General features: G+C 48.1%; 1 protein-coding gene across 1 annotated transcript in view; it reads left to right on the forward strand.

The window, feature by feature from the left end:
* The window catches only part of CLPB (caseinolytic mitochondrial matrix peptidase chaperone subunit B), an 83,926-nt gene that overhangs the window by 48,390 nt on the left and 7,709 nt on the right, over window positions 1-27,827 (forward strand). The window contains exons 6-11 of the mRNA XM_042459832.1: window positions 14,474-14,551; window positions 18,895-18,950; window positions 22,081-22,125; window positions 22,687-22,848; window positions 27,035-27,191; window positions 27,642-27,715. Coding sequence (XP_042315766.1) covers window positions 14,474-14,551; window positions 18,895-18,950; window positions 22,081-22,125; window positions 22,687-22,848; window positions 27,035-27,191; window positions 27,642-27,715 — 572 coding nt within the window. The remainder of the gene's footprint in view (window positions 1-14,473; window positions 14,552-18,894; window positions 18,951-22,080; window positions 22,126-22,686; window positions 22,849-27,034; window positions 27,192-27,641; window positions 27,716-27,827) is intronic.

Consider the following 27,827-nt stretch of genomic DNA (forward strand, 5'->3'; position numbering starts at 1 on the left):
AAATTAACTGGATCCCCATAAGTCAACAGGTGACCTGAAAGAACATACACTCACACAAAGGAAATGGGTTTTTACAGCCCTGACAGATCACTCAGAGTTGAAGCTGTTTATACTTGGGCAAGCCGAGAGTGTTGGAGCTGGGAATGAAAGCCTTCTCTGAGTGAACGATCTGGCCGCCACAAAGCTTGGCAAGGGAGACCGATGACCGTCAGAAGCAGAGACAACTTTGAAACCTTTGGCTGCGCTTGGAGGGAAGAACAGCCGAAGAAGTCAACTTCTCAGAGTGCATCTCCTCACTCATTCTCAGAGAGCGCTTTGCAGGAGCGGAAGAATATTAAAACTCTCCGTCATCCTCCAGTTACTGAAGACGCCGTGATGCGTTTGCGGTGAGACCATTAGGAGCAAAAACAGATGGATAGAAAGGGATTTGGGCTTCTCAATCCTTCTTCCTAAGAGCGGCCAAAGGCCAGGTTGAAAAGTTCCCAGAAGACGGAGGGGAAAAACAGGTCTGAACCTGTCTTAATAGATTGTGTTCTCCTGATTGTGTCAGAGCTGCTTCACGTGGCTCCTTCCACAGTTAACTTTTCTCACAAATACTCTGTAGGACTTTTGCTGTTAGTTACCATCAAGTGGAGTCCTGTTTATGGCAACCCCTTCCTAGGGTTTTCCTGGCAAGATTTCTTTGGAGGAGGTTTGTGATTGCTTTCTTCTAAGGCTGAGAAAGTGTGACTTGCCCAGGGTCACCCAGTGAGCTTCCTTGGCTCAGCAGGGAATTGGACCCTGTACTCCCAGTGCCCTAGTCCAGCACTGAAACCACTACGCCATGCTGGCTCCGTTGTTATGGGCCTTTAGGTTGACACCAGTGTATGGCAGCCTTCTCACAGGGTTTTCTTGGCCAGATTTCTTCTTCTTGTCACATTGCCTTCCTCTGAGTCTGAGAGAGTGTGACTTGCCCATGGCAGAGAGGAGATTAGAACCATAGTCTTCCTGGAGTCTTGGTCCACAATGGAAACCATGACACCACACTGAGGAGGAAGCATGAGTGTGGTCCGTGTTTCTCCCCAAAAGGAAATCCCCTCTTGCAGAACCTGGTCTGTGAGTTTTCCATGGTCATTTCAATGAGCAGGCAAGACTGCTGAGATGCTTGGTCAGCTGGACCTTGGACACTTATTGGCAGGAGGCAGAAAGCCAAAGGAAGGAAGGACAGTTAATGAATTTATTTGCCTTGCCTTGCCTTGCTTTGCCTTTGCAAGAAACCATGGTCCTTATACACATATCCAAAAAACAAAAGAAAACCCAATTCTTGGCTTTAGTATAGACCTGGGGAACCTGCTGGCCACAGGTAAGGGTGAAAACAAACAAATAGCCCATCTGAACCCTCAGAAGGACAGAGAGGACCAGGCCAGACTTTCCTTGGTTGGAGTTCGATCTCTCTGTATCCTTGGTAGCTACTGATACTTCCTCACAAAGAATAAAACCAGAAAGAATGAGCATTGGTGTGCAAATTTGATCAATTTGCATAATTCATGGTAATAATATTTATCATGTGTTAAGTGCCTGAGCCGTCCCAGGTGCCATGCAAAGATCCAATCAAAGGCCGTCTGCCTTCAGGCAGAAATAATACAAAGCTGACAGTTTGCAGGGTGGGCGCAGAAGATGGCAGAAGAGTGCCCACACCTCTGGTCACTGCCAGGGCGCTTGTGCGGCTGAGAAGGAATGCCAAAAATGGGGAGAAGCCTAGATCTCCCTCTTTGCAAGCATCCCTTTCTGCCTCAAGCATGAGCGACAGAAATATATTTCTAATCCTTCCATCCAGTTCTGGGATTCAGCCTAGATGCAGTCTGTGTTTTTCTGGGAGTTAGTGGTTGGGGCACTATATGGCTGCAAGTGGACCCAGATAGCCAGGTTTTTGAGGTGGTTTAGGGAGGCGGGGGTGAGCTTTGCATTTGTTTTTCTCCTGCCTTTTTCCCAGCTCCTGGGAATCACGGAGGAGTACACAAATCAAAACAGATTGTTAAAGTTCTCATCACTAAAACCATGTTGTTGTTTGGTGTCAAGTTGACTTTGATTTATGGTGAATGAGAGACCTCCAGGACGCCATGATCTTACCTGCCCTCCTCAGGCTTTGCAGACTCAGGGCAGCCTTTGTGGCTTCCTTGATGAAGTCTCTGCATTTGCTGCGTGGTCCTCCTCTTTTCTTACTCCCTCCTCATTGCCAGGCATTTCTGTCTTTTGCAATGATGTCTTCTCATGATGTGGACAAAGGAGGACAGGCTCAGTTTTGTTATCTTGGCTTCCAGGGAGATTTCAGGATTGATCTGTTCCAGGACCTGTTTGTTCATTTGGCCATCCACTGTATCTCCAGAACTCTCCTTCAGCACCACGTTTCAACTAAGTTTACTCTTTTCCTATCATCTTTCTTTACTATCCAGCTTTTCATCCATACATAGAAATCGGAAATACTCTGGCAAAGAGATAGTAAAAACGTACAAACATTAAAATATAATTAAGCTGTAGGTAGAATTAAAAGCATGGCTTTCAGTATTTGGAACCTGTTCCTTGTTAAATGAGGGCCTGAGGTCTGTGGCAGTCACCTGGGGGGCTTCTGGGGCCACAATACAGGCTCTGGGCAGCTGCACATGACCCCACACCCGGCCTGTGGGCCACACTTGTTCCATCTTCATCCTTTGGAAGAGAAGAACTGTGACCTGGCTTGCATTACAGAGACTTGCCTGGGGACCAAGAGCAATGCAGTGTGGGCACAGGCTCTCCCAGGCGGGTACACTGTTAAGGAGCAGATCAGGGCACGTGGGCGGTGGGGGGAGGTGTTGCCATAGTACATAAAAACACCTTTACCTTGACCAGGAACCCCATCCGGAAAACAGACTATATCGAGTGTATTTACCTGACCCTGAAGGCTAGGGACAGTCTGGGGATCCTGTTGGTCTGCTGTCCACCCCGTGGGCTAACAGACTCCCTAGCCGAGCCGACATAGCTGGTCTCGGAACTGGTGTTGGAGTCTCCCAGACTTCTTGTTCTGGCGGACCTCAACATCCCTTTCGAGGCTGGCTCACAAAATCTGACGGGCGCAGCTCGGGAGTTCATGGCTTCCATGATGGCCATGGGCCTGTCCCAGTTAGTCCCAGGCCCAACGCATTGCGCAGGTAATATGCTCGATGTCGTCTTTAGTACCGATTGGGAGAATCCATGGGCAGAGGTATGTAGTACCTCTGCCTTGTCACGTACGAACCATTTCCTGGTTGAGGTTCGACTTAAGGCAACTATCCAAATCCCCCCCCCTCCCGGGGGGTGGAGGACCTATTAGGATGGTCCACCCTCGAAGGCTGATGGAACCCAAAAGGTTCCAAGAAGCCTTAGAGGGGTTTATGGTTGGATCTGATGGCGATTCTGTTGATGCCCTGACTAACATCTGGGATAATAATCTCTCCAGGGCTATACACAGTATCGCTCCTAAGCATCCTTTCCGGCCCGCTTCTAATAAGAAACCTTGGTATACGGAAGATCTTCGGGAAATGAAGCGGTCCATGCAACGACTAGAGCGCAGCTGGTGGAGACACCAGCGCTTATCCGATAAAACACTCCATCAGGCTCTTTTGAAGTCTTATGGAGTGGCAATAGGTGCAGCAAAAAATTCCTTCTATGCTGCACGTATTGCGTCTGCGGAGTCACGTCCGGCAGAGCTGTTCAGGGTGGTGAGGGAGCTGACTCAGCTTCCTCCCACTCTGAACCCTATTTTAGAACCAACTAAGGCCTGCTGTGACAATTTTAACAACTTCTTTGCAGGTAAAATCTCTCGGATAAGGGCTGATCTCGATGCAGGCATTTCATCAGAAACAATAGGAGAGGTGTCCAGAGCTTTCGTGGACTCTATTAAACTGGATTACTTTGAGTTTGTACATACCGATGAAGTGGGCAAGCCCCTTGGAAGTGTTAGGAAGACGACGTGCTCTCTTGATCCCTGTCCCTCTTGGCTGGCCACCCAGGGTGGTGATGCGGTAACATCATTATTGCAATGCATAATTAATGCATCATTCAGGGAGGGAAAATTTCCATCTAGTTTAAAACTAGCAATAGTCAAACCGTTGCTTAAAAAACCCTCCCTGGACCCTCTGATAAGGAACAATTATAGGCCAGTCTCATTACTGCCATTTTTAGGTAAGGTGATCGAGAGAGCAGTTGCCTTCCAACTCCAAGCTGTCTTGGATGAAACCGATTATCTAGAACCATTTCAAACTGGCTTCAGAGCGGAATATGGAGTTGAGACTGCCATGGTTGCCTTAGTCGATGATCTCCGTCTGGGCATCGATAGGGGAAGAGTGGCCTTGTTGGTGCTATTGGACATCTCAGCGGCTTTCGATACCATTGACCACAGTATCCTCCTGGAATGCATGAGGGAGTTGGGCATCGAGGGCACTGCGCTCCAGTGGTTCCGTTCCTACCTCTCTGGCAGATTCCAGATGGTGCAGTTGGGGGACACGTGCTCCTCTAAGAGGGAGTTGACATCTGGTGTCCGTCAGGGAGCTATATTGTCCCCCACTTTGTTTAACATTTACATGAAACCGCTGGGAGAGATCATCCGGAGACACAGGGCGCGGTGTTATCAGTACGCTGATGACATCCAAATATGCTTCTCTGTGTCTCCAACTGATGCAGTGACTAAGGATGGAGTCTCTCCTCTAAATGCCTGCCTGGAGTCAGTAATGGGCTGGATGAGGGAAAACAAACTCAGTCTGAATCCAGAGAAAACGGAAGTACTGGTGATAGGTTCCCCAGGCCTTAGAAAGGAAGTTTATCCACCTGTCCTGAACGGGGTCACACTTCCCCTGAAGGTCGAAGTTCGCAGCTTAGGAGTACTTCTGGACTTGTCTCTGCAGTTGACATCTCAAGTAGATGCGACAGTCAGAAGTGCTTTCTATCAACTTTGGTTGATACACCAACTGCGACCCTTCCTGGGCCAAAAGGACCTTGAACCGTGGTACAAGCTCTGGTAACCTCTTGTCTAGATTTCTGTAATGCGCTCTACCTGGGGCTACCCTTGTACCAAGCCCGGAAGCTTCAGCTAGTACAAAATATTGCAGCCAGATTGGTCACCAGAGCATCCAGGTTTGACCACATAACACCTATTCTGAAAGATCTTCACTGGCTGCCTATTCGCTTCTGAGTGCATTACAAGGTGTTGGTTATCACCTACAAAGCCCTACATGGCTTGGGCCCCAGTTACTTGAGGGACTGCATCTCCCCATATAGAATCATAGAATCATAGAGTTGGAAGAGACCACTAGGGCCCTGATCCAGTCCAACCCCGTTCTGCCATGCAGGAAATCCAAATCAAAGCATCCCCTGAGACAGATGGCCATCCACCCTCTGTTTAAAGACCTCCAAGGAAGGAGACTCTATCACCTTCCGAGGAAGGAGTGCATTCCACTGTCCAACAGCCCTTACTCTCAGGAAGTTCCTCCTAATGTTCAGGTGGAATCTCTTTTCCTGCAGCTTGCATCCATTGTTCCGGGTCCTGTTCTCTGGAGCAGCAGAAAATAAGCTTGCTCCCTCTTCAATATGACATCCCTTCAAGTATTTAAACAGGGCTATCATATCAACCTTCTCTTCTCCAGGCTAAACATCCCCAGCTCCTTAAGTCGTTCCTCATAGGAAATGGTTTCCAGACCCTTCACCATTTTAGTTGCCCTCCTTTGGACACATGGCTCCAGTTTCTCAATGTCCTTTTTGAATTGTGGCACCCAGAACTGGACACAATATTCCAGGTGGGGCCTGACCAGAGCAGAATAGAGTGGCACTATTACTTCCCTTGATCTAGACACTATACAGTGCTCCCTCGGGTTACGAAATTAATTCGTTCCGCCGCGCCGTTCGTAACCCGATGCATTTCGCAAGCCGAAAAGGGCTTTCCGTTAGCGCTGGCAAGCCGCGCGTTTGAATTTCGCGCCGAAAAAAATTCGTAACCTGAAAAAACCTTCGTATCCCGGAACAGTTTTTTCCAATGAAACTTTTTCGTATCCCGGAAATTTTGTAACGTGATCAATTCGTATCCCGGGGTACCACTGTACTTCTATTGATGCAGCCTAAAATCGCATTGGCCTTGTTAGCTGCCGCATCACACTGTTGACTCATGTTCAACTTGTGGTCTACTTGGACTCCTAGATCCCTTTCACAAGTAGTTTCATTCAGCCAGGTCTCCCCCATAATCCTATATCTGTGCATTTTATTTTCCCTCCCTAAGTGCAATACCTTACATTTCTCCGTGTTGAAGTTCATTTTGTTAGCTTTGGCCCAGCTTTCTAGTCTATTCAGGTCATTTTGAATCTTGATCCTGTCCTCTGGAGTATTAGCTATTCCCCCTAATTTGGTATCATCTGCTAATTTGATAAGTATGCTCCCAATTCTGTCATCCAGGTCATTGATAAAGATGTTGAATAGCACCGGGCCCAGGACAGAGCCCTACACTCTCAGAACATCTGGGAAGAACCTGTTGGAGATTCCATCTTCCAAAAACCTTGTTACATCCCAGATGGCCTTTTCAGTGGCGGCCCCACAAATCTGGAATGGTCTTCCCGAGGAACTCCGACTTGTGGCCCCCCTGGAAACATTTAAAAAGAGGCTTAAAACCTTCCTCTTCTGTCTAGCCTTCCCCGCTGAAAAATGAAGTTGTGCACTCCCAATCCCATTGACTCTCTGCCTTACTCTCTTGAATGATTGTTTTTTAGATTTTATATAATTTGTATTTTGCATTTTATCTATTTTATGAGATGTTGTAACGGTTTTATTCGTCTGTAAACTGCTTTGATCTAAGGAAAAGCGGTATATAAATAAACATTTTTATTATTATTATTATTAAAGCCAACATTGGCAAGAAAGATCTGAGGGTCTCAGATGGAAAAGAGGGAAGGTGCAGAGCCTTGGCCAGGGAAGGCTACTGAGCGTCCGAGTGTCCAAGCGTGGGCCCTGGAAGCACCCTTCCACTGCAGCTGCAGCCATTCCAGCTGGGAGGAGGCTGTGTAGGGGGGAATTGGGGGGGCTGTGGCAACCATGGAGTGTCCCTCTATGTCCCAGGTGCTTCAGGGACAACTGAGAGCAGCTGCCATTGAATTAAGGGGTCAGTGGGCACTCTTCTGCCCTTCAACCTCTGGCCATCTCTGGATCTCACCCAGGATGCAAAAGGCTGGCCGCCAACTGGGCATCAGCCTCTCGCCAATGCACTGTTCCCATTTTATGAAACCTGGGGGCTGAAGGACTCTACACAACTTGCTTTACAGTTGGCTACATTTGGATGGCCACCTAGGGCTTGGAAAAGTTAGTTTTAGGGGATGAAAAGTACTGGAGGATCAGGGGAGGGTTCTAGGATTTGTTGTCCAAAAAAAGAAAGTTTTTTTGCTCTGCTGTTTTTTCCCCAGTGCCAGATGCAGGGCGTGCTGCGTATATTTTCTATCTGGACTAAATCCACCCCCCCCCCCCAGGTCCAAAATATGAGGAAGAAAGTGATGGGGAGGTAAGGATCCCCACCACTGCCACAGTTAGCAGTTGCTTGGCCAGCAGTCCACTAACGTTGGGTCTTTATGGGGAACCGGTTATCTTCTGCCCAAGGGCAGTTTGAACCCATTATGCAGATGTGCAATTGAAGGCCAGAGGTGGGGAGGGTGAAATAGGTGGTTTGACCAAGATCTGACAGGCTGCCAGCATCCAAACCTTGCTCTCCCTGCCCAAATTCAAGTGCTGTTGCTTCTGCATTATACAGTGGCTTCGTAGTTGAGATTAGTGTCCCCTTAGGACTCTTTCCCATTAAGAAACCAGCCTGGCATCCACATCGAGGTCTCTTCCTGAGCCCTGAAGGCTGAGAATGGCGTTGTATCCATGGCCCAACATGCCCCCCCTTTCTCTGGAGAAATCCATTTCCTTGCCTTCTCCCATTGACCACTGAGCCACACGTGCCCAGGGAAGGGGAGAAGCCCAGCTGGCCCATGGGCATGCCAACATGTTGGCTCCCTCGCAGGGGCAGCATTGGTCTTTGGTCTGCACCCTGAAGGATGTCACCCCTTCGGTCATCACGAGCCCAGCCAGGGGCCGAGGAGAAGCCCCACAGAATGAATTGATTTGATAAATGGACATTTATTACGCTCACAAATTGGCTGAAACCAATTTTGGTCACGTCAACCCCTGGTAACTGCTGGGCTATTGATTTGTGAAAAGTAATACAGTGAATTTATCAGTTCAATAGCAAGGAGAAAGGACCTCTCAGAGGCCTCTGCAGTGGCTCGGCTGTTAGATGACAAAATAAAGTGGAGGCTGGAAGCGTCTGTAAAGTGGGGGCCCAAGATGGAACCCTTTCCCTCTGGGTCTCCCTGTGGAACTCAGCATGGGCTGCTCTGCCCAAAACCCCCCCCCCCCCAAACACTTCAGCTAGAGTGAGGACCATGCAGACGGGCAAGAGAGCACGTTTGCCTATGACAGGAATGTCCCTGCTTGACCAGGGATGAAAAATTAATGATGTGGTGATACAAATGGATGTGAAGCCATCAGCTTCTCGAGCGCCACGTCGGCTGGGCTTTGCTCGGCTGTCTAACTGCCTCTCTCTGCCTTTGGGTACGGATGACTCTGAGACCACTTCTGCTTTCTGTACCCGGGACAGAAGGTGGTGCCCTTCAGCCTTGAGCTAGCAAAGCCAGGGTGAGGAATTCTGGGAGTTGCAGACCACCATCCCACTTCCCCTATGCCTACTTTAACCCATAGCTCTTTCTTTTGTGGGTGTCATCTCCCAACTGGTAGCCTCCAAGTGCTTTTCATTTGCAAAAGAAGCACCCCACAGTCCCTCCAAAGTGGGTCTCTGTTGTGCCCGTTTTGCAGCTGGGGAACCAATGCTGAAACCACCCAGCATAGAGGACCATGGCCCAAGCCTTCTGTTTCATCCCAGGAGAAGATCAGTCCCGGTGGCCTTTCAATGCCTTCTGAGGGAGGAGCTGGAATGCCATCGTGGCAACAAAGACATTGCTTTCTGCAGCCAAGGAGAAATGGCACTTGGAGGAAGGGAGCCCAGGTGTTAATGCAGGTGGCCTGGCTTGGCTTTCTGTCGTCGGTCATAAGAGCCAGACCCCAACCAGACATTGGCTTGTCCCTTTCAGAAGTGGTCTCCTTGTCCTCCTGCAGTGACCAGAGTCAGAGTATTCACTGGTCTCTCCTTGGGCCTTGAAGGGAGGAGGACCTGTTGTCTGGTTGCTTGTTCCCTTCTCCAGTCCGTTAGGAGGGGAGATGGGCCATGTCCAGTTCAGTTTGCTTTGATTTTCCTGTACATAACCTCTAGGATGCAGTTCACAGACTCTGCCCTTCCAGGTGTTTTGGACTTCGGCACCCAGAATCTAAGACCATTGGCCAAGATGGCTGAGGCTTCTGAGAGCTGTAATACAAAACACCCGGAGGACCATAGTTTAGGAATCACTGCTGTAGGATCTATCCCTTGCCAGTTGCTCTGGGTTCTCCCTCCGGCCGCCAAGCCCTCCCTCTGCCTCCACTATCCCCGTTGCTTACTCCGTCGCAATAAATGCCGTGGCTCTTCATTCCTCCCAGGCCTGAGCGGAGCTTCTGTCAAAGGTGATGCCGTGGCTCTCCGTTGGCACTGACCTCTCATAAGCAAGTGTCCAGAGGGGTCTGGGAGGAATTTGGAAAAGCGGGCCCTTGACCTGGGCTTATCCAGAGTCAATTACCAGCACCAACCAGTGATCCGTTTTCTATGGCTTTCTCTCCGTTTCTCTCTCAATCACATGCACAAAGTGTCACAACATCCTCCTACAGTTGGTTCACAACAATTGAGATGTGCAATGGGAGGAAGAGATTTTGTTCAAAAGAAGGCTGGACAACTGTGATGTATTTGCAAAGTGTGTCTTCCTTGGACATTTCAGAATCCCCCTCCAGGATTTTAACAATCCAGTCCAAGGGGCACTTGGAGCCTGGAAATCGCAAGTTACAAGTGACATAGTTACCTGCGAAACATATCCTTTTTTCAGTAATGAGGAGGGCAGAACAAGTTACCTTTTCAGAAATCATGCAGGGAGTAGGGGTGAAGAATTGACCAGGTGTACTTAATGGATGGAGCAAAGCAGATATTCCTGTTCTCTCCATATGTGTACAGTTACATTTTTATAGGGATTTCCTGAGTTTTGTGTCCATTTCTCATCATTCTGAGATTCTTTCACTCCCCAAAAAGAAAAGAAAACTGAAGAAAAGTAAGGGACGGGTGGCAAACAGTAAAGTGGTGAATTATTTTAGACCATGGAGCCAAACCCCCTGAAAAGTTCAACCCTGCCATCCTGTTCTCGGTTCCCAGGTTCTTCTAAAACAATCATAACAGAAGAAAACCCAGCGGTGCAGTGGGCATTGCAATAAGTTACTTTTTAAACATGATGATAACAACAACAAATTATTTTTAAACTAAAGTGTAATGAAGAATCGAAATGAATTACTCTTCTTAAAGTAACTTCCCAAGCTGTGGGAACATACTGAGCTGCAACGCCTGTTTATTAAAACACACCTCTATGGCACAGCAATTCGCTGACTATTAATTCTGCAGCCTAGTTATGCTTGTGAAATTCATAGCTTGGGTTTTAATGAAGGCCTTAATAATTGGAAACCATTCTGAATTTTAAAAAGCTATCATTTAAAACATTTTGCTTTGAAATCTTAAATCTGGATGGTAGGAGTCACATCCCTTTGGTCTGAGTGGGAAATGCAGGTGCCTGTATGTTTGTCCTTTGATCCACCAAAATAGCTGATGGATTACGTTGTTGTTTTTCTCTTCTGACAGACGTCAGTACCAGCCTCAGTTCTCAAGAGCTGATTTTCACAACTTTTGCCAGGTGGAGATTGGCCTGTGTGCTAGAAATGCAACTCAGAGGCCCTTAGAAATCATTTCTGGATGGTGACCCCATAGGGCCCTCCACCCCATTGCTACCATTCAGGGAAACACCCAAGCCCTTCTTGTGACAAGTGGCTTCAAAGCATAATAATAATAATAATAATAATAATAATAATAATAATAATAATAATATTTATTTGTATACCGCCCTCTGGCAAACCAATCCGGGCGGTTAACAACAGTAAAATATAAAATATGACAATTAAAAACACTTTATCCCTCCCCCCCTTAAGACAGTATTAAATAGTATAACATATTAAAAATACAATATCAAGGATAAAAACAGCAATTAAAACTAAAAACCCTGATATCCCTCTGTTGATCCTCAACCATCTCTAAGATGGGGCCACGGGAGGAATGAGGGAATCAGGGAACCTGGGTCCCTGGGCCGGGATGGTTAATCTGGAAAGGCCTGCCGGAAGAGATCCGTCTTGACCGCTTTTTTAAAGCTGTCTAATGATGTCAATTGACGGATCTCATCCGGCAGGTCGTTCCAGAGTTTGGGGGCGACAGCAGAGAACACCCCCCGGGAGGTTGCCGCAAGCCTAGATTTTAGAGGCTGCAGTAAGTTCCTCCCAGAGGACCGGAGAGCGCGGGGAGGATTGTACGGGAGGAGGCGGTCTCTAAGATAGTTTGGACCCAAGCCATTTAGGGCTTTAAAGGTGATAACCAACACCTTGTACTGGGCCCGGAAGCTGATAGGCAGCCAGTGGAGGGACCTCAAAACCGGAGTAATGTGGTCCCTCCTAGATGTACCTGACACAAGCCTGGCTGCCATGTTTTGAACCAGCTGTAATTTCCGAGTCAAGCACAGGGGTAGCCCCATGTAGAGTGCATTACAGAAATCAAGGCGTGAGGTTACCAGTGCGTGCACAACCGTCTCGAGATCCCTTACTTCCAGAAAAGGGCGCAGCTGGCGTATCAGCCGAAGCTGATAACAGGCACTCCTGACCGTCGCATTTACCTGATTTGTCATCAGGAGCGACGAGTCAAGGAGCACCCCCAGACTGCGAACACAGTCGCTGGAGGAGAGTGTGACCCCATCCAGGACTGGAGGTTGTAACCCAATTCTTGGTTTCGGGGCCGCTACCATGAGCACCTCCGTCTTGTCTGGATTCAGTTTCAATCTGTTTTTCCTCATCCAGCCCATTACCGCCTGAAGACATTCATTGAGAGAAGAGATGCCATCGGAATTCGAGGCCGACGAACGAGATACGGAGAAATAGATTTGGGTGTCATCAGCGTACTGATAACACCCAGCACCATAACTCCGTATTATCTCACCCAGCGGCTTCATATAGATGTTAAATAACATCGGGGACAAAATAGCCCCCTGAGGAACCCCACAAGTGAGGTACCTCTTACTGGAGCTACAGTCCCCGAGTAGCACCCTCTGAGACCTGCCCGAGAGGAAGGACCGGAACCACTGCAAAGCAGTGCCCCCAATACCTAACCCCTTCAGGCGGTCCAAGAGGATGCCGTGATCTATAGTATCAAAAGCCGCTGAGAGGTCTAAGAGCACCAACAGGGTCACACTCCCCCTGTCAATGCTCAGACGCAGATCGTCTTGTGTATGGTTGTTAAATTGTTCCTTGACTTTTCCCCACATGAGAAGAGATGCCCTCGGCCTGCTGTAGTCTTTGCCACCATCCCACATGCCCTCAGCAGGATGATGGTTTTGTAAATGCACAGATTGCCATTGAACCTCCCTGTGCAGGAAGGAAGGATTTCAGGTTTGCCAAAGGCCACTTTATGAAACCGTTCCTTACACAATATGCTGGCTTTTCTGGGTGGTTCTGAAATGTCAAAGCAGTCCCCTTCATGCTTCAGGATCTACTGGAAGGTATCTGGACCCATGCTCCCTGAAAAATGCCTTTTGAACACCTTTCACAGCCAGGTTCAGGCAGGCAAAAGGAAGGCATTGCCCTTCCAAGTAAGAAATCTGTCCTCCTTTGTGGATTTTCCTTCATTCCCTTATCCCCTAAATATCTAGCATTTGCAGAAGGTGAGCCCTTGAAAATCTAGAATTTTTATATTCCCTGTGTTTGCATCCCTTTGGCCACATTGCCTGCCCTTTTTCTTTGGAGGCTTAACCTCTGTTTCTAAACATCCAACTGAAATTGTAAGTCCCTGCAATGTAAGATGTTTAGGGAATGAAGGGAAATTTCATTTGGTTTTGCCAATCCCTTCCTCTGATCTAGAGCCTACAAACGCCTGGGATTCATTGCTGTCTGCCATCCAAATGTTGGAGGAACTGAATTTCTCATGGAGGGCAAGGTTCCCATTTGGCCTCTGCTCCCCCTCCCCAAAATAGGCCAGGGGCTGTTGTGATTGGGAGATTTCTCCACTTCACCCGAATGAGATGGAAGCAGACAATGACTCCTGGACTTATTTATGACCAAGGAGAATGGAGAGCGGCCGGGGGAGGTTGCATGAAATGACCTGGGTAGAAATTCAGGCTCCCTGGAAATTAAAGCCCTGGGTGGTAAGGAGAAAGATAGAGCAATTACACAGGAGTTTGAGGGTGCAAAGCTTTGGCTTAAAGGCCCTGTTTGACAGCGGAAGAGACTTTCTCAGAAGACAGTAGACTCTACTTCCTTGGAGGTGTCCTGAAACTGAAATCCGATGGCCGCCTCTCGTGAGGTTTGTGCCATGGGTTTCAAGCAGCGGCAGCGGGTTGGACAACTTTGAGGTCTTGATATTATTATTTTTTAAATATACTCTGAAAAGCTGGACCAAGTAGGTAACAGATGGTAGTAGGCTATTTGGGGAAGGGACATGGACGTCTTTCCCTCTGCTCCATGACAAACTGTAGTTTTGTAGAGATTATCTTTCTTCTTTTTTCTGTGTCAGGGTTTCTGTGCTCAAACCTTCCACCTTTTCCCTCTGCCTCATCCTTCCGTCACCACTGATGTTTACGACAGCTGGCACACATCTGGGCAAAGCAGCCATGACCTTGGGTTGAAACCAACCAACCTTCCTTCCTTCCTTCCTTCCTTCCTTCCTTCCTTCCTTCCTTCCTTCCTGTTAACAACAGAGGAAGGAGGAACCAGCCTCTTGGCTGCCGGTTCTTTGTGCCCAATTGATGCCCACCAGAGGGAGGGCTCTTCAGCCCCCGAATCTCTCTCTCTCTTGCTCCCAACTTTGCCTCCCAGCTGAACGCACAGATGAAGGAAGGGTCCCTTTTCCTCCTTTCTGGCTCGCTTTCGGTTTCCCTGGCAACCCTGAGTGCACATCCTGGAAAACTTTACCCGAAATCTGCTCTGGGCAGCCTTCCAAATCCATGCTAACCTAATTAGGTCCCTCTGGAGGCCTTGGCAGCTAATCAAATTAGGGAGCTCTAATGGTCGCCAGGACTTGGAGTGGGCAGAGAGCAGTAAAACATAGTGTATACTTAGTGATAATTATACTTGCTGTTGTGTCATTGATTTATATGCCTTTCCTCCTTTTTTATGTGCCCAGATATATAACCCCCTTCCTTTGTCTGTGTGTGTGTGTGTGTCTGTCTGTTTTGTTGTTGGGTTTCGATTGCAGCCATCCGGAGGAAGCAAAATGGCTGGTACGACGAGGAGCATCCGTTGGTCTTCCTCTTCTTGGGATCGTCAGGAATAGGTAACACTGGCATCCCTCTCTCAGCGAGGGCCATTAACCGAACGCTTGCTTCTCATCCCACTCGCAGGGTCGACAGGGAGAGAAAAGTCTGACACACCACATGCACCAGGGGTCTCAGGGCTGCTCCCAAGTGCTGTCTGGGTTCAGTATGAAGCTGGCTTATTGGACCCTTTGCCCTGGTCCCCCAACCCAACCCACATGCCAACCAAGCAGTCACTGCTCTGGCATTTCTCTCATGGCACACTCCTTTCCACCGTGAGTAAGAGGCAAACACTGATGACTTGCAGTGGACGAGGGCCGTTCCAAATTCCTCACATGGGTCTGGAAGAGCACAAAAGTTGAAGCATTGTAGGCACACTATTTGTGATAAACATAGCAAATTTGAATTCCTATTTAGTGCCCTTTTTTTCTGGTTTTGCTGGGAGCTCCCTAAAGGATTCCACCATTGATGCGGGTTTTGTCAAGGCATCCTGGGCACAGCATAGCTAGATAGAGAATCTGGTCTCAGGCACTGTATTCAAAATCTGGGACTGTTTTAAAAAGCAAACAAAACAGAAGCAAGTTTATAGTTTTTGTCACGAGAAAAGGTTGCAAGGGCCTAGCAAAGGAGAGCCAAAATGGATTTAGGGTGAGGATTTTGGGTCAGACAAAAAGTGGATAGGTAGAACACAGAAACCATGCACCTGCCTAAATTCTGGCCCCTGAATGATCTCCGTTCAGCACAACATCTGCTTACATTCAAAGGCTCAGCCAAAGTATTCATTTATTGTGAGAGCCAGCATAGTGTCGTGGTTTGAGCATTGGACTACAACTCTGGAGACCAGGGTTCAAGTGCCTTCTCTGCGTTGGAAGCCCACTGAGTGAACTTGGACTAGCCACTCTCTCAGCCTCAGAGGACGGCAAAGGCAAACCCCATCAGAAGAAATCTTGACAAGGAAATGCCACGATAGGTTTGCCTTAGGGTTGCGGCATGTCTAAATGAATTTAAGTCTCCAGGACGAGATGAACTGCATCCAAGGGTATTAAAAGAACTGGCAAATGTAATATCGGAGCCATTGGCAATAATCTTTGAAAACTCCTGGAGAACAGGAGAGATCCCATCAGACTGGAGGAGGGCAAATGTTGTTTCCATCTTCGAAAAGGGAAAAAAAAGAGGAACCCAACAGTTATCATCCAGTTAGTCTGACATCAATCCCAGGAAAGATTCTGGAGCAGATAATTAAACAGAGAGTCTATGAACATCTAGAAAGCAATTCCATAATCACAAAAAGCCATCATCGGTTTCAGAGAAAGAAGTCATGCCAGACAAATCTAATCTCCTTTGATAAAATAACTAGCTTGGTAGATGAAGGGAATGCTGTGGATATAGTAGATCTTGATTTCAGTAAGGCTTTTGACAAGGTTCCCCATGACATTCTTGCAAAGAAGCTTGTAAAGTGTGGGCTTGACAAAGTAACTTACATGGATTTGTAACTGGTTGACCGGCAGCAGAACCAAAGGGTGCTCAACAATAGCACCTTTTCATCCTGGAGAGAAGTGACCATTGGGGTGTCCAGTGGGGCTCTGTCCTGGGTGGTGCTATTCAACATCTTTATCAGTAACTTGTGACAAATTGGGGGCATACTTATCAAATTTGCAGATGATACCAAATTAGGGGGAATGCTAATACTCCAGAGGACCGGATCAAGATTCAAAATGACCTGAATAGACTGAAAGCTGGGCCAAATCTAACAAATGAAATTCCACAAGAGAAAATGTAAGGTATTGCATTAGGGCGGAAAATAAATGCACAGATATAGGACTATGGGGGACACCTCAGAATGAAACTACGTGTGAAAGGGATCTGGAGTCCAGTAGACTACAAGTTGAACATGAGTCAACAGTGTGATGCGGCAGCTAAAAGGCCAATGTATTTTAGGCTGCATCAATAGAAGTATATGTGTTGTAGTCAAGGAAGTATAGTGCCACTGTATCTGCTTCGGTCAGGCCCCACCTGGAATACTGTGTCCAGTTTCTGGGCCCACAATTCAGAAAGGACATTGGAAACGGAGCGTGTTCCAAAGGAGGGCGACAAAATGGTGAAGTCTGGAAACCACAAGCCTCTGAGGAAAGGCTCAGGCATCTGGGGATGTTTAGCCTGGAGAAGAGAAGGTTAAGAGGTGATGATAGCCCTGTTTAAATATTTGAAGGGATGTCATATGAGGAGGGAGCAAGCTTGTTTTCTGCTGCTCCAGAGAACAGGACCCGAAACAATGGATGCAAGCACCAGGAAAAGAGATTCCACCTGAACATTAGGAGGAACTTCCTGAGAGTCAGGGCTGTTCGACAGTGGAATGCACTCCTTCCTCGGAAGGTGATAGAGTCTCCTTCCTTGGAGGTCTTTAAACAGAGGCTGGATGGCCATCTGTCAGGGATGCTTTGATTTGGATTTCCTTGGACTGGCTGGCCATAGTGGTCTCTTCCAACTCTACGATTCTATGATTCTATGAAAGTTAAAAATATTGTTAAACTAACTATAAAATTAAACCCAATTTAAAAACATAGGTATTAAAACCAACAGATGAGCAACACCCTGGTAGACGTTGTTATTGTTGTGTGCCTGTCTGACTTGTGGTGATCCTAAGGCAAACCTGTCAAGGGTTTTCTAGGCAGAAATTGTTTAGAGGGGGTTTGCCTTTGCCTTGATCTGAGGCAGAGAGAGTGTGACTTGTCCAAGGGCACCCAGTGGGTTTCCATGGCCAATTGGGGATTCGAACCCTGGTCTCCCAGAGTCTTGGTCCAGCGCAAAAGCCACTGCGTCACGCTGCCACAGATAGATGGCTCAGTTCTGCAAATCCCAGTGCCCTTGGGCAGTTAGTCTTCAAAGGCCTTCCAAAATCATCATCTTAACCTGCCTACAAAAGAATAGCAAGGAAGGGGCTGAGTGAACCGTGTCACTTATATTGATAGGTGGACCCAGGTGATTGTGTGCATATATGTGGCGCCATTTTTGATATTGCTTCCCTGTCCCCACCCTTTTCTGCTCCTTGGCTGCTGCTGGCAGCGATGGGGTGTGTGTGTGTGTGTGTGTGTGTGTGTGTGTGTGTGTGTGTGTATGTTTGTGTGTGAGAAAGAGAAAGAGAGAAAAGGGGGAGAAAGCCCAGCTTCCTGAAAGGTAGAGGAGAGGCTGCAGGACCATCTTCCAACCAAAGCATCCCTCCTTTCAAAGGCGTTTTGTGCAGTCGCTGTGGCAATGTTGTATATGAAACAGGAGCAGAGGATGCTTATTCTCCTCTGTTCTTGTCTCATGTCTGGTCATTCTGGAGAGGGAGCAACCAACGGGCCAAATAAATAGATCATGACAAAGGGTGCATGTGAACTGGACACACACCTGCCATTTACAGCAGCCGCACACCGGGGATATAACCTTGGCAAAATAAGAAGAACCAACAGTTATTTCCCCTTTTCACTGAGGACGAGGCAGGAGAGAAAAGGACAGATCAGGGGATGGGACCCCACCAAGGGGTCTTACCTCCATTTGCCTTCTTGACCCCCCTGAGTGCCCTTCTGCCATGGGGAGACAGCATCCGTACCCCGCAGAACCTGTTTCACGCTGGCACACGCTTGCGCAGGAGGGGTTCTCTGGCAGCTGCGGGGCTGACACAATGGTTGATACCCTGTCGATGTAGATTTATTCCGTAATAGCTCTTTTGAATTATTGAATGCCTTCATCTCTGGACTTCTGTGATAGATGTTGCATATAAATTCAACAAACAAAGAATATCATGTTTCTCAAAGCCAAGGACACTGTGTTGGGGAATCCTGGGTTGAATGCTTTTGAAGCGGCACCCCAGGTCTCATCCGGCACGAGACCTTTGCTAATGAAACCCTTGAAAAATTTCTTACAAACCTGGATTGTGATAGTGGGGGTGACTTGCTTTTGCTTTTTTAAAGGTGTGCATCTGGTAACAAGAGCTGACACCTTTGTCTGGGGAGATCTTGGAGTAGTAGGACTATCCTGTAGTAGAACAGCAGATAAAAGCCAGTTTCCAGAAGCCTCCCTTCCTCACATAAAACATGATCCCTCCGAAAGGCACCTTTTGGGAAATCATTCTCATAGTGCCCCAGCCAACATGGGCACTACTGGCAGTGTCCCACTAGCCCCTTCTCACATGGCATCTGCCTTCTGGGAATAGGGTTAATGCCAGCATTAGCAGGAGTCTCCGCTTGGCCCAGGTCTTCTCCTAACACCAAGTGGGTAATTCGGTAGGAAGCCTTGCTTCCATGTTGCATCCCGTGGTCCCTTTGGGCAGCTGTGCTTCTCAAAGCAGGTCCTCCTCTAACACCTCCTGCTTCTTTTACAGGTAAAACGGAGCTGGCCAAACAGACAGCCAAGTATCTTCACAAAGACATGAAGAAGGTGAGACTGCCTTTCTTCCTTCTTTAATAATGATTCCTTTGCAAAAACTGGGGGGGGGGGGGGGGGGAGAGTGAATGCCAGGAGAAAAATTCTTGTTGTGAAGAATGTGAAAAATTCTTGCTGTTCTGTTAAGATGGGAATAAATAATTGCAAATATTCTTCCTGTCCCTATGAGAGAGTCAACCTTCCCATTAGCAAGCTGCTTGTACTGTTCTCATATCTGTTAGGATTTGTGCTGCAGATGAAGGAGGACCTGAAAGAGAGGCCCAGAGTGGCATCAGGAACCCTTTTGCTCTCCTCCACACAGACATAGTGCTCTGATTCCACTTTAACAGCTATGGCAGTATCCTGTGGGATCCTAGGATTTGCCACTTAGGATATTTAAACTTCTCAGGCTCTCAGAAAGCTCTAGCACCTCATTGAACTACAGACCCCAGGATTCCACAGTATTGTGGTTCCTAAACCTTGGTCTTTCAGGTGTTTTGGACTTCCAACTCCCAGGAGCCCCAGCCAGCTTGGCCAACAGTTAGGCATTCTGGGAGCTGCTAAAGTCCAAAACAGCTAGAGGCCCAAAGTGTGGGAACCACTGCATAGGTTGGCAATCCAGATAGGACTGGACCACTATAATGGTATAGTGAAACAGGGCCCCAGGTCACGGTGGGAGTCTGATGAGCTCCCATTGTGACCACCAGACCCAGCATCTCAGGAAGAGGAGCGCGCTTGCTTGCCCGCATGCGTTCTTCCAGAAGGATCTGTGAGCAGGATTTTTGATCCTTTCCTGCTTTTGCTTGGAGCAGCCCCAGGTGAGCCGTTCCTTGGAACATGCCCTTGGACAGGTCTTTTGAAACCACCTTCAGTGGCTTGGCTGCCCTTGTACCTTCTGTGGCACTGGCTAGTTATTTCCGTGTTGCAGGCTTTGGCACAATACAGGATGCCTAACCAGAGGGGAGGGAATTGCCTCCTATTGAGCACTTACTTTGGTCCCAACCATTGTGGTTACTGGCTCCTCATCACATTTCTGAACAGCCAAGGACAACCCGGTGGCGCTAATTGGATGGCATGCACAAAACAAGCAGATTAATAGTCCTTAATCAGTTTGGTTGTTATTGAGCTAATTAATGTGCCAAGGAGGGGGGTCACAGAATGCGAGGAAGATTATCGAGGAAGGACGACTCTTGGCAGATTAAGGAAGGCATCGCCACAAAAGGCTGGTTTTGGTGCTAGCCGAAAGGTTTGCCCTCCTTCTGGCTTTGCCATGATCCATGAGCTGGGTCCTTTTAACCAGACCAAGGTCCTGTCCCACATTAGATGTTCACAGTGCTATCAGCATCACTTATTACTTTTCAGTTTGTAGTTTATAGAAATCAACTTCAAGGAAATAAGGTCAGCTTACATCAATGTATATTGCTCTTGTTGATATGTACCCTTACGTCGACCCCAATTTATGGGGACCTTCTGCTAGGGTTTTCTTGGGCAGCTTTCTTCAGAACCTACCTTCCTGTCACTCTGCTGGTCCTCCCTTCTGGGGCAGCAGAGAACAGGCTTGCCCCTTTCCTGTCTTTGAGGTATTTAAAGATGGCCATCATGTCACCCCTCCATCTTCGCTTCTCCATGCTGAAGTAACCTAGTAATATATGTGAGTAAGTCTTCAAAAAAACTGAATCAGAGCTGTATTGACCTAAACAAATGTGATTTGCAGAAAGTTACCGACAGAGGAAAAGACAAATTGGTTGATGATGGAAAGGAAGTAATGTATGAATGTAGAGAGTATAAGAAAGTGTTTGAAGGTCAGAGTAAGTGAACTGAAAGGAGTAAATGAGGTGAAGAGTAAATGTATTTGAGGGCAAATTGGTTGATTTGGAGAATGAGAGTGAGAAGTAAAGTTAGAAAGAGAAGAGCGAAAGAAGAAAGGAAGGAGATAGGAAAGGGTGGTATGGTTGCAGAAGTAGAGGAAGGAATAAGAGAAGAAAAGAAGGAGGAAGTAGAAGACAGTTACCATCACCAATCTGAAAAATAAGACCAATCAGTACATCAATTTAATAATATAGATAAACTTGTAGGTCTAGAAGATACATCTGCGAATTTCATAGGATGATTTATGATGTCGTAATTTTTTTGGCAGTATTTGTTTTGCTTTTGTCCTTTCTTTGAATGTGTAGTGTATGTTTTTCTATTCTTTCGATGAATGTGAGGTGTTTTTAAAATTTAATAATAAAAAAAAGATTGCCATCATGTCATCCTTCCATCTTCGCTTCTCCAAGCCGAATATGCCCAACTCCTTCCACTTCTCCTCATCTTTTTTGTTCTTCATCCCTCCCATCATCCTTGTTGCCCCCTCTGTGAACACACATCAATTTGTCTCTGTCCTTCCTAAAATGAGGCACCCAGAACTGAACGCAGAACCCCAGTTGAGGCCTGCCTACAGTCATAGGATCTAATAAGAGTTGGAAGGGCTCCCCAGAGGCCATTGAGTCCAAGCCTTGCTCAGTGCAGGATCTCCAGCGAGAGCATCCCCAGAAGCAGGGAGCTCTCCAGACTCTCTTTGAAGACCTCCAGAGAAGGGGAACCCCCACCTCTCTAGGTCCTAAAGTCCTGTCAAAATCCACCCTCCTGTAATTTCAAACCATTAGAGCTGGTCCTCCCATCAGACAGCAGAGAACAAACCTCTGGGGCAGCCTTGGATGTCTCCCCTCCGTATTCTCTTCACCAAGCTGTGATGATGTAAGGATGAGGATGCTTCTCCTTAGGTTACGGATGGGCAACTACATGGTGGCCCAACTCCCCTGAATCCCCAAATGGCTCCATTTTGCTGTGCAGTCTCTCTCAAAATGGTGACAGGATGTGAGAAGGTATTTGGGGTACTCTGGGATGCAGTGATATTTGTGGGGGTGGAAGGAATGTGTTTGTGCATGTTTTCATGAGGTTGATGTGGCTGGGGGGGCAAATGTTGCCTGAAAATTGTGCTGATGTTTTTAAAGCAAAATTATTTGGGGGAGCTGGGGAGGCTTGGGCCAGAAAAATGGGGTACAGACCACAGGCGGGCCCTACTACCACAACTCAAGGTAAATCCCCCTGTGAAGCTTCCTAAAATCACTTATGGGATTTCCTCCCTGCTCTTTTGTGTTTGCAGGGGTTCATCAGGCTGGACATGTCGGAGTTTCAGGAGAGGCACGAGGTGAGTAAAGGGGGGCTCTGCCTGTCTCCTCATCTCTTCCCTCTTCCCTCCTGACATGGTTGTTACCACTTGCATCAGGTCCCAGAACTGCATTTTGCTCCTCATCAGAGATTCTCACCCCGCCTCCTCTCCAGATCCTTGGCTGCATTCCTCACACCAAACCTCACCTGTGACTGTAATCCTTAGCATTCTTGAGACCTGCCCCACGGAGCCCTGCCTCCCCTGTGCCTTCCTGGCTCCTCAAATTGGGGGGCAGAGATAGCTTTCCCCTCCTTCTTAGGAGGAAGATGGCCTGGACTAAAAAAAGTCTTCCTCTGCTGAGGGACCCCCCTCCCCTTGGGGAATGCTCTTCCCTTGGCGGCTCAGCTGGGGCCGTGGCCCTCCAAGGCCTTTGGGGGACCCGTTGACCTGCCCACAATTGCCCACTCTTGTCATATGAGTTTATTCTTCTTACTAAATCATTAATACAGTCTGTGAATTGAAACCACATTTGGAATTTCCTTGTGCTTTCAACCACCATGGGCTCTAAACAAGATCTGACAAGTTTTTCCGTTCTCACAGGTTGCCAAGTTTATTGGCTCCCCTCCGGGGTACGTTGGTCACGAGGAGGGCGGCCAGCTGACCAAGAAGCTCAAGCAGTGCCCAAACGCAGTGGTCCTCTTCGATGAAGTGGACAAGGCCCACCCAGATGTCCTCACCATCATGTTGCAGCTCTTTGATGAAGTAAGATCTTCTTTTAAAATATCTTTTGACTGATCATTAGGATCCCTAGGAAGGTTTTGGAGATTGCGTGCCTGGGATTGTTGGTCCTAAAACCGCAGAGGTTGTTGACATGGGTTTCCATGCAGATTCATCCTTCCTTGCTGTCTCAGGACTGGATGCAGGATTGAAGACTGAACTGGTCACTTAACCCCACATTTGACAGCTGGAAGAGGCAGCAGTGTTATCGGTCCTGGCCTCACCCCATATAGAAAGCTGCCTTGTGCTGGGTCAAGACCACGCTGGCTGGTAGCCATGGCTCATCCTTTCCTACTCTTACTTAGAGATCTCTGCTCTTCCCAAAGGTGGGCTGCCTTTGTACTGAGTTGATGGTGTTGTGTGCCTTCAAGTCATTTCTGACTTTCAGCAACCCTAACGTGACCCTGTCATGAGGTTTTCTTGGCAAAATTTGTTCAGAGGAGGGTTTGCCTTTGCCTTCCTCTGAGGCTGAGTGAATGTCTCTTGCCCAAGGTTGGCCATTGGGTTTCCATGGCTGAGCGTGGTTTCAAACCGGAGTCTCCAGAGTCATAGCCCAGTGCTCAACCCACATCACACTAGCTCGCTATACTGAGTCAGACCCTTAGTGGTCCATCTAGCCCCATACTGCCAACTCTAACTGTTGGGAGCAAGGCTCTCCACATTTCTGGAAGGATTCCTGCCTAGCCCTACTTGGAGGTCTCTGGTTTTCCCTGGTGGTCTCCCAAAGACGTAATAGGAAGATGCCTTTATACTGAGCCAGAGCATTTGAAGGGAAGGGGGGGGTCTGGCTTGCCCAATATTGTCAGCTCTGGCTGTCTGAGGTTACAGGCAGAAATCTCTTCTAGCCCTGTGTGGAGCTCCTTTGTATCCTCTGTTGGTGAATAACTGGAGCAGAGGAAACTACAGTGGATCCTTGTTATATGCTGGGGTTCGGTTCCAAGATCCCCCGTGTATAACAAAATCCATGTATGCTCAAGTCCCATTAAGTATAATGACATAGCAAAATGGTGTCCCTAATAAAAAATGGAACATCAAGGTAAATTTATACTTTTTTGGAACATTTTCAAACCGTGTATGCTTGAATCCGTCTATAAAAAATCCGTGTATAAGAAGGGCCGACTGTACCTTCTGCTCAGTCTGATCCTTCTTAGGGCACCTCTCTCTTCTTAGAATTTTATTTTCTGAATAAAACATTATGTAATTATCTGATTTAAAGTGTCCCTTTCATACCATCCATTTTAGCTCACTGACCCCAAGTATTGCAATGTTAAAAGGTCTGGAAAACTTATTAAGAGCATCTGAGGGAAGTTGGGATGTTTAGCTTGGAGAAGAGAAGACTGAGTGGGGACATGGCAGGCATTTTTAAACATCCAGAGGGATGGTGCCATTTACAAGATGGAGCACGGCTTGTTTTCTGCTGCCCCAGAAAGCAGAACACAAACCAGAGGTTCAAATGACAAGGGATTTTACCTATATGTTAGAAAGAACTTTTTTATGTCAAGGGCTGGTCAGTAGTGGAAGGGGCTGCCTCCGAGGCTGATGGAGTCTTCCTCCTTGGAGCTCTTCAAGCAGAGGTTGAATGGGGATCTTCCAGAAGTGCTTTAGTTGCATGTTTCTGACTGGCAGGGGTTTGGATTGGACCCTGAGGTCCCTTCCAGCCCTAAAATTCTGTAGTTCTAATGTTTACATGTTCCATTTCTTGTCTTGCAACTTCTAGCTTCCCCAGTTGACGCTTCTCAGGTGCCATGTTCCTGCTGTTTGCATTGTGTGGCTTCAAACTTATGCAAGGGGAGCGAATCCACCAGATTCTGGCCACTGTCCGACGTGGCTCCCTGAGATGGGTGTCCCTGAACCCCCCACCTCTTGCTATCCCCCTGATTTCAGAGCAAGAAAGAGTTTGGGAGTGGCATCACAACCCAAGTAGGAGAGAACGGCTCTTCTGTCTCAGAGGCAGGGAAGGAGCCACAGGATTGTGACCCTTTGGAGGTTGTCCCGGCCTCTTGAAGCAGCCCCTGAGGCTTGGAAAGAGGCCCTTCTCCTTGGCCAGGACCGTCAGTGCAGACTGATGCCAGGGAGCCTCTGTGTAGGATCAGTGGCCCTCACACAGAGTTTCCTCGGGGATCCATCGTCCAGGCCAGTGTTGTCCGCTCTGACTGGCAGCAACTGTGGCCCTCCAGGGTTTGGGCAAGAGACGTCCAGTTCTTGTAGCCTATTCAGCTGGCAAATCTCTTCCAGCAGGTCATTCCACAGTCTGAGGGCGGCTGAAGAAAAAAACCTCTGACTGTTGCCATCCAAGTTGTGGCTGATGGCCGAGAAAGCCCGGCTCCCATGTCTTTGCACCAAGAGAAGGGATTCTCAGTTCTCAGGCATAGAATCATAGAATCATAGAGTTGGAAGAGACCGCACGGGCCATCCAGTCCAACCCCCTGCCATGCAGGCATATATATATATATAGGAAGAGGTACTCCCGCCAATATCAAGGACCCAAGCTATTTAGGGTTTTAAATGCAGTCACCACAGACCAGAAGTGTACTGGAAACAGGTGCAGTTCCTTTAAAACTTCAGTGTGGGAACCTAGGGAGCCCCCTCTCTAGCAGCCTTCAGGGAGGCAGATGTGGGGAGAGACAGTCTCCCAAGTATGGGGGTCCTAGGCCTTTTAGGGCTTTCAGTGTCACCACATGCACCTTGAATTCAGGCCGGATGCCTGTTGGCAGCCAGTGTCTGGATCCAGCTGAATTTGGGGAAGATGGAGGGTGGAAAACTCCTCCAGTCGGCACCAAATGCACACGGTTGTCCTTCTCCCAGGGAAGCCAAGAGCATGTGCAGATTCCCATCGGCCATTCTGCATCTGTCCACTTTCCTTTGCTAAGTTGTACTTGGTGTGTTTGGTGGAGAAGGGGTGTTTTTTTCAGGGTGGTGGTTGTTTTCCTTCCAGAGATTAATAACACCGGCGTTTGTATTGCATAGATCATGGTGGCAGCCACTAAATGCGAAATCAATGCCTGCACCGCCTGCACGCGTCAAGCTGAGCAATAACCGAAATGTTAATCCCAAGCACCCGACACAAAATGCGTGTCGTTCTGTTGGGCCCCAGCGGCTCCTGGCGACACTGTCATGGCTGGAGGGGAGGCAGCGCGCTTTCGTTTTATCTCTCCCTTTCCTCCTCCTGACTCCTGGCCCGTCTGGCTGCCAAACAGCAGTAATTCTCATTTTTACTGAAAGAAGGGGTTGTGATGGCTCTTCCTTACGGCCCCCGAGTGCCACTTGCCCTCCCTTCTGCTTAAAGCTTTTGTGAGTTTGGAATTAGAAGCTGCCACCATCTCAGGTCTGGCAGAGCGGCTGCAATGGCCCCGTTGTGCCAGCAAAGATGGTCCTTTATTACTCACTGAGGCTTCATTCAAAGTCTGTGACCCCTCTCCCCCCTGGCTCTCCTTATCCTCCCTGTGAATAACTCTTCCCCCATAAGATCCCATTAGAGCTTTCATAATCATCCAGAGGGTCCCTTCTTGCTGTCCCAGCACCTTCTCAGCCTCCTTTGGTGAGAAAACGGGGGCAACAGGGCCTCCTTAGTGGGACTCCCTCCTTATAGAGACTGTCATGGCTCCCTCCTTTGCTCTCCTTGAGCCATCTGGCTTTTAGAAACTGACAAAGATGGGCTTTTAATGCTGGGCGGTGCTGGTTTATGATGGGTATACTGTCTTTTAATGAATGTCAATGGTTTTACCCTACATACTCATCTGCAAGTCAACCTGATGTCGAGGGCAGGTTTTGAGGGGTAAAATGATGGATTTTGATCAGGCCCATGGATAAGTTGAGGATAAAACTTAAGGACATGTAATAAAGGAGCTAAAGCAATATGCCATGTGCAACACCAGCATATGCGCAGCTTCCTTTCAGCAATCATGAGCTGAATATGTGGATCTTCTGCATCAAATAGAAGTGTCCAATTGCTCCATGGGAAAACTTGCACAAATGTAGGGTGCCAAACAGAGTCAGGCCCTCTTATGCCAACCCATGCTGGGCTTCCTGGCTTCCACTTCCTTCCTTCCTTCCTTCCTTCCTTGGGCTTCGTGCCACGACAGTTTTGGGGAGAGAAAGCCTTGTGTCGCCTCGGATTTTGCCCAGCCTCCTTTCACACATTTCACTGTCGCTTCTCTCTTGTGTTTTGAAGGGGAGGCTGACCGATGGGAAGGGGAAGACCATCGACTGCAAGGACGCCATCTTCATCATGACCTCCAACGTGGCCAGTGACGAGATCGCCCAGCATGCCTTGCAGCTGCGGCAGGAGGCCATGGAAATGAGCCGCAAGAGGATTGCCGAAAAACTGGGTAAGCCAGGTTTTTTTTGTTCATTCCCTGTTTTCTTGAAGGCCTGTGCAAGATTCTTGCTCTCCTTGTTGGAGAGTAGATAATGCCTAATGTAGCTCAGTTGTCTCTTTCATGCTCCAAAGCAAGGTCAGGCGTTCATGGCCTTCCCTTCTCTTGCTGTTCTTAATGTTGTTTGTTGTTGTTGCCACCAGCAGTTGCTGAGTTAGGCTGCACCTTCTCTTGGCAGGCAGCAGCTGCCGGGGGTCTTGGGCAAAGAGCCCCCTGCCGCCCTGTTTTCTGAAATGTTTGAAGTGGTGCTGCTATGAGAGCAGGGCCTGACCAGTGAGCTGTGCCTTTCCAAGACAAAAAGAAGGGGAAGGGCTCTCCTTTTCTCCCTCCAGGCGCCAGGTTTATAAGGCATTATGTTTGGGGTCGGCTGAAGTTAGAGCCCTCTTCTGCTTTGCCTTTCAGATGACGTCCAGATGACAGACAAGATAACCATCTCCAAGCAGTTCAAGGAGAAAGTCATCCGCCCGATCCTGAAGGTACAGATGGTGCTGTTTATGCTGAGCCCCCGGCCTTTGAGGGCTGTCTTGGGTTTCTGAAAGGGGAGCCATTCCCCCAGCCCCGCCATTGGTTTTCAGTTTCTCACATACA

The sequence above is a fragment of the Sceloporus undulatus genome, chromosome 3 (assembly GCF_019175285.1).
Source record: "Sceloporus undulatus isolate JIND9_A2432 ecotype Alabama chromosome 3, SceUnd_v1.1, whole genome shotgun sequence".
In the NCBI taxonomy this organism is placed as follows: domain Eukaryota; kingdom Metazoa; phylum Chordata; class Lepidosauria; order Squamata; family Phrynosomatidae; genus Sceloporus; species Sceloporus undulatus.